This window comes from Macadamia integrifolia, chromosome 6 (genome assembly GCF_013358625.1).
Source record: "Macadamia integrifolia cultivar HAES 741 chromosome 6, SCU_Mint_v3, whole genome shotgun sequence".
Lineage (NCBI taxonomy): Eukaryota > Viridiplantae > Streptophyta > Magnoliopsida > Proteales > Proteaceae > Macadamia > Macadamia integrifolia.
Window position 1 is genome coordinate 13,468,524 of NC_056562.1, and position 6,998 is coordinate 13,475,521.

General features: G+C 40.0%; 1 protein-coding gene across 1 annotated transcript; it reads right to left on the bottom strand.

Annotated features, from left to right (window-relative positions):
• Positions 1-3,377: 3,377 nt before the first annotated feature.
• Positions 3,378-4,914, bottom strand: LOC122081577 (protein PLASTID MOVEMENT IMPAIRED 2-like). The gene is made up of 2 exons (XM_042648758.1): positions 3,765-4,914; positions 3,378-3,663 (listed from the first exon to the last, which is right to left on the bottom strand). Exons 1-2 carry the CDS (start codon positions 4,574-4,576, stop codon positions 3,525-3,527), a joined length of 951 nt encoding a protein of 316 aa, XP_042504692.1. The 5' UTR covers positions 4,577-4,914; the 3' UTR covers positions 3,378-3,524.
• Between the last annotated feature and the right edge of the window lie 2,084 nt (positions 4,915-6,998).

Genomic DNA, 6,998 nt, shown 5'->3' on the forward strand with positions numbered 1-6,998 from the left:
ACTGTATGCTCAGGGTGTGTGTGTGTGTGTCTATGTGTGTGAATGGGGTGTAGGGTGGCCAACGGTTGGTGCCGGCAACACTGCATGCTCAGGGTGAGTGTGTGTGTGTGACTAGGGTGCAGGGTGGCCAATGGTTGGTGCCGACGGCACTGCATGCTCAAGGTGTGTGTGAGTGTGTGAGTGTGATTGAATTATGTTGTGGCATATTAGAATGCATTGGGCTAGGATAACCACCCTGGTGCTACAACCCTTGCCAATAGGGGTTTACGTATTGGCTAATCCTCTCGTCCGACAGTACGTGGTTGGGGACGATTTTCGGTGACTGAGGTGCGAAGATGCCAGCGTCGTGACAAACCCTTACACGATGTTTGATTCGGTGACGGGTATACCCTACATGCGATGTTGGATTCGATGTAGTGGTATCATGGGAGGGTTATTAATAGGGGTTTGCCGGGTAACGATGTGGTTCCAGAATCGGCACGCTCCTGATTCACAACTAGCTAGTATCCCTGGGGACTGATAACGTACATTCATGACTCGGGATAACACCTACGTTGTAGTAGCACTTATACCCCTTTTGGACTTAGAAATTGTTGCTTAGAATTGCTTGATAATAAATGGATCATGTCATTGCACTTACATAATTGCATTCATATTGATGTGGTCGGGCATGAATATTCATACTGTTGCATTTTCTTAGATTGTCATGATTGCTTGTGTGTGTTATCCTCACTGGGCTTCGTGGAAGCTTACCCCCTGTTGTTGCCCCTTTTTAGATGTTGATTCAAAAAATCCTTTGAAAACTGTAATCGAGGTCCCGGCTCTATGGAGGTGACCTCTGGGATGAGGAGCTGGTTACGCACGAGGATGGATGCGTGTGCGATGATTGTGCATTTGAAGCACTCTGAGGATGGGAGTATCATCTTCTATTTTTTATTCTTTTTGTACTTAATAGATGTAGCCCTATGGGGGCATAACTGTAATTATGATTAAGATGTGAAAACATTCTTTTTGTGTAAATATGGTAAATATCAATAGAAATCACCAGTTGATATATATATTTTGTTTATATTATAAGTATGTGATTTTAGAATTCATTTCATAATCTTATGAACTTAAAGTACTGCATCGTGGATCCTGGATGGATGGTGGACACGTGTGCGTGTCCATGTCGCCAGCCTTCAGGTGAGTGGAGGCGAGGTGTGACAACGAGTGGTATTAGAGCGCGATACTCTGCTTTAAGTTATAAACTTATGAAATGTTAGGACTACTAGTGATTAGGTTATAAATAAAAGCTTAAAGATAAGTACTTAAATCATAGTTCACACATAGGAGACAAGTTGAAGATAGAAGCCGATAACACTGATAATTTCATTAATAACAAATTCAGCTTACAACTTTGAGAGAGGAGAATACAAGATTTAACTAGGAGCAAATTACATGGACGATAACTACCTGCTGAATAACTCTCAAGTTAATAACACTAATGGCACAAATAAAACATAATAGGATCACAATCCTAAGAACAAGATTGAAAGATAGGAGGACCTATGAAAAACTACTACTGGGGTGGATCACTGGGTGGTACCAAAGAAACATGAGTAGTATCTGCTAGCCCAAAGTAAGTGTCTCACCTACGGATCCATACCTCCAGATGACTGACCCTATCATCAATGCTGTCCAGACGGGTATTCAGACCCCGAAAACCTGTTTCCATAGCCTACATCACCCGATCCCAACCTACTGCATCATTTGGTGCGGTCGAAGAAGAAGCACCACCGGCATATTGAGATGAAGTGTACAGAGGAGGTGGGGTAGTTACCCTGTGGCCTTCAGGCAATGGAGGTCCATCATCTTCACTATCCTCTCCATCTTCCTCGCTCTCCTCGGCCTCCTCATCGTTTTTCATATCCATATCCTAGTCACCTCCTATAGGGACCATTACCGGCACCCCCTCAGCATCACTACCATCATTAGGGTCAACCTTCATCTTCACTAAGGAATGTAAATCGAAAGGATACATCTTGGCTCCATCTGTAGGCTTGTCAGTGTAGGGGACCCCAAAGTGTACAAAAATACTAGTAAGGAGATTTCTGTAAAGTAAATTTCCATCCTTTGGGTACTTGGCCCGGTATGCCATATGCCGCATCAATAGGTATGGGAGGTTGATCTGGAGACCCACATACAAACACAGGGTAACATAGGCCTGGAGAAGAGAAACTTCATTGAAATGACCTTTAGCTGGTAATATGTTTAACTAAACTACCCTACAAAGCACCTTGGGCGTGGTCCTGAAGCAACTGAACCTAGCCCATCCACTAGTGGTTCCAGTCAACTGCCGACACATCTCATCTAAACTATCTGTAGGTACCATGGACCTCCGCCCCCCGGGATCGCCATATGGCGCATAGTGCATGTACACACGCTAGGGTTCGACCCTAATAAGATGAGATAGTATCTCCTGGTCATCAAAAGCCAAAGGGGGATGCACGGTATGGGTAAAAAGGAGTCGCCACCTAGAAAGGGTCTAGGACCCATAAATGTCTCCCGCAATCAAGGGATCAAGGGAGAGAGACTAATGACTCTGATGGATAAGGCTGATTTGCACCAAGATTCTAGACAAGTGTCAAGTGACAGACTGGGAAGGTGTTAGGCACCCAGTCTGCCCGGCCCTAAGGCCGGTCTCTTTTTGTTTGACTAAAGTTTGTTTGTACCCTACTAACTAGTCCTAAATCTAGGTCACTGAAAACCTTAAACTAGGTATCTAAACATGGCATGTGAAAACCCTAAACCAAGTGTCTAAATTATGCTAGCTAGGTTATGATGCAAATAATGAAATGATTACGCTAATTAAAATTAAAAACCTTAAATGATTTAATTGATGTATTATGAATCTTAGATTAAACTAATTAAATAAGCCTAAACCTAGGATTAGTTTAGCAACTTATGAAACCCTAAATTAAACTAATTCGATTAATTGAACCTAACCTAGATGGATGATCAATGAATTTATGAAATCCTAAATTGAATTAATTAAAATGATTAAACCCAATCCCTAGTAATTTGTGAAATAAATTATTGCAATCCTACTTAATCTAATTGGTAAAAAGATTTTCAAATTAAAGGGGGCCTAATTAAATTAGAAAAGTTAAATGGGCTAATTACATTAAATGGAAGCATTTTACTAGTCTACCTAATCTAGTTTAGGAAGATTAAACTAAACTTATGGTTTAATTAAATAAATTATGAAACCTAATTGTCCTAATTATGTTTATCTTGAGCTAATCCTAAAATAAATTAAGCTTTTTAACATCAAATCATCAAGTAAAAAAAAAAAAAAGAGACATGTTAATTAACACTTAGCAAGGCCAACATGATATTGACTAATCTATCTAAATCTAATGATTTCAAACATGGCAAGACATTCAAATTTAAATCTAAATTAAACACACGTTAATTCTAAAAGAGCCCATTATCTGAGATAAAAAGAAACCGAGTCAGAACCGGATTGATTGCAGGTTTGATTAATTTCCGGATTGAGTCAAGGAGAAAGAAGGAAAAGGCAGGATAAGGTTCAGTGGGTTTAAGGCCTTGGTGGAGATGAAGGAGGGGGGAACTAGGAGAAGGAGAAAGGGTGCTGCCGGGTAGTGGTTGCAGCAGCAGGGAAGAAGAAAAGAAAAAGAAGAAGAGCAGGAAAAAAGAAAAGTAAAAGAAGAAGAAGAAGAAGAAGAAAGGTGCAGCTACAGATTCGGTTTCAGCAGCAGGGAAGGAGAAGGGAAAAAGAAGCAGAAGATTGCAATTCACTTTCTATGACATTAACATCTGAAGTGGTAGTGGCTAGTTTTCTCTCCAGTTCCTTTGCATCGTCTAGTTCCTGGGTCATGTCCTTGATTCTACTTCTGGTTCTTCCCAATTTCACTGAGAACTGAGAGGCTTCGGCTCCTCTTTGGGCTTCAATTGCTTCAAGCTCCTTGACTGTTTCCATCCTAGCCAAATGAACAAGCACTTGCTCTTCATTTGCTTCCTCAATCTCTTTCCTCAGTATTTCCACAGTGCTTGAATGAAACTTAAATTTAGAAACCAAGGCTTCAAATTCTTTCTCTGCCCGCAGTTTTTCTTCTAGGATGGAATCCCTCTCAAGCTTAAGCTTGCTTAATTCTTGTTTTACAAACTCCAACTCCTTCATCACTTGTGCATATTGGAGATTATCTGCTCTCCCACCCCAATTCTTCTGCAGCTTTTCAAACTCGTACTTCTGCGCTTTTTCTTTCAGGTTTGATTCCTCAATTCGCAAAGTGAGATCCTTTACTCTCATCCTTGCGGTATACAGCTCAGATTCAGCTTGGGCCTTAATAGATTCGGCAAGCTTTTTGTTCTCACTGAGGTGACCAATGTCCCTCATCGCCACATGGAGTTCTTCTGCTCTCGAAGGAGGTTTCTGTAAATCAGAAAATGTCATCTGGGTTCTCTTTGGCTGAGGTTTTTCTTCATTGATTCTCTCTCCAAACAAGCTAATCGCTGCTTTAACCGACCCAATTTGCATTCTATTGGCTGTCTCTGTTCTCCCTATTTCCATCCTCGAGATGATTTCTTCAACTGTGATATCTCTTCATTCGTTATCTTCGACTGGAAGATGAGTCTTTAGAAGAGGAAGGAGAAGGGAGTGGAGAGGGGCGGCTGGAGAAGAAAGATGGAAGAGAGGAAGAAGAAGAAGAAGAAGAAGAAGAAGAAGAAGAAGAAAAAGACATGAAAGAAGAAAGGAAGGAGGCGGCCAGTTTGTTTGGAGAAGAAAAAGAAGAGTAGGGATGGGGATTAGGTTAGGGCTGAGATCCTAATCTAAGGGTCTAGATTAAAAGGACAAAAAACAATTTAAAGAAAAAACTAAACCAAATTAATCTACTTAAGTAAACATGTTAAATAAAAAAAAAATCAATTAAACCTAATTAATCTAAAAGAATCAATTAAACCTAAATACCTTTAATTGGACCGGAATAAATTAATTCACATCTAATAAACCGTATTGAACCAAACTGAAACTAATTAAACATAATTAATCTAAATAAATCAATTATTAATAAATTAGAAACTAATCTATTAATTAAATTAATTCTAAATCGCTATTGAAAGAAAATAAATAAATAAATAAATACCTTAAACCGGCTTTAATCAATAAACAAAGGGAGATAACCCTTGTGCTTTAAGGCCAAAACCGAACCGAATCGAACCGGACTAAGTCTCCCAGCTCAAGGAAGGATTACACATTTAAATTTTTATACTTTGAGAGATTCTTTATTTAGAGAAAGGGAATTAGCAAAAACCATATTCCTTCTCTCCAATCTCCTCCTCTTTGGAAGAGAGGAAGGGCTATTCTTATAGCCTTGGGACTTGGGACAATTCTATCATATTTTCGATGTGGGACTAAAAATCTAGAGAGAATTATCCAAAAAGGCTTGCTTTTGGACAAAGGGGTTTGGGCGCCATGTGGCACCCTTTGGTTGCTCGGAATAGAATTTGATACCAAACTTTGGAGTCAACTTTCGGGGGTCATATATTTCAAACCGTTTGTCGGAATTCGAAGTGTAGTATGTCGTTAGAAAGCTCAGTCCGAGCACTATCCAATGATGTGAGACATGATTGCAGTCTCGACCGGGAACCTTTACGAAAATATGCATAAAATAGGGACCCGGATCATATAATGAAAGAGAGAATTGAGCGTCGATTCGCATAGTTCTCGCATCAAAGTGTAATGTTCGACTTGAGGGGACAAACAACAATAATCCATAACATCAAATTATAATTTTTGAAAACATTTTCTCTTGAAAGTTTATAGGAAAAAATGGTCATTTTCTACTCTAAGTTTGAAAATTCTCCAAGTCTAAAATATCCAACATGTAATCCTTCATATTGTCATCATTGCCGGGGGGTGACAAAATTCTGTGTTTACACTATCTTGGGGCATGAAGGCTCCCCTTCTAGTCTTGGGAGCACAATATACACTCTCCCCGGCGCTTGAAATCCCAGTAATAGCACCAAACTCGGCTGTGGTGAAGGAGAGGTCTACTCCCATAACTCGGCTCGTGAGACGATAATCATTCTCCCCTACTTCCTCGCCCTTCAGATTGCAAAAGAACATTTGGACCAAACGGGGATAACATCTGTCCCCTAGGTCTAACAGCGGTGACCAACCCAGTGCCTGGAACCGCCTTGCTATACCAAAGGAAGGCATCTGACCATGCAATATTGTCTTCCTAGAATCCACAAGTTTACTTCCAAACACCCCCCATTTCTGTGAACTCTTCGCAGAGCTAAACCAAAATCCGTCAAAGTTAGGTTCTGGAGGAGCTGGAATCTGCCTCACAGCATTTCGACTACATGTGTCTCTTCTAGAACTCATGACTGCATACAAACATAACAAATATACATATCCAACTAAGTGTATGCAAAAGGAAAGACACCTTTGGAAAGAATGCAAGAAATTTCACATAAATCGCTAGTTAGGGTTTTACAGAGAAGAAAATTTGGGGAAAATCGAAAATCTAGCAAAAATGGGAGGAAAACCTTACCTTTTGCGTGAAATGTGGCGTGGATTGGCGGAAAAAATCATCGGATGATGTTCTTCCAACCTTGGGAGAGCTCTCTGGTCGTTCTTGACAAGAAAAGGAAGTGGTTATGGTGAAAACGGGAGTTCTCGGCCAACCCTTTTAAAAGACAGTAAAAGTGTTCACCGGCTGGCTGTTTGAGATTTAAAATGTAACCGCAAGCGTACGGATCAGTGTAGCTACGGGTCGAACACAGGGAGAGCAACCACTTTATTTTTTATTTCTTTTAATAATGCGAAAGTGAACTGATTAATGGTTGTGATCTAATTCTAATTACCGTCCTAAAAATAACGTCCTAACCATTCGTCATCTAAGAATTTAAAGACGCAAGCCCCGCAATTAAAATTAAATAAATAAATAACTGAAAATAAACAACCCACGCAATTAAAAAAATAATAA

Coding starts and splice junctions, on each gene's coding strand:
- LOC122081577 (XM_042648758.1), bottom strand. CDS start 4,576: ATGGAAATAGGGAGAACAGAGACAGCCAATAGAATGCAAATTGGGTCG. Junction 3,664..3,764: donor TCTTTTTCCCTTCTCCTTCC/CTGCTGCTGAAA, acceptor TTTTCTTCTTCC/CTGCTGCTGCAACCACTACC.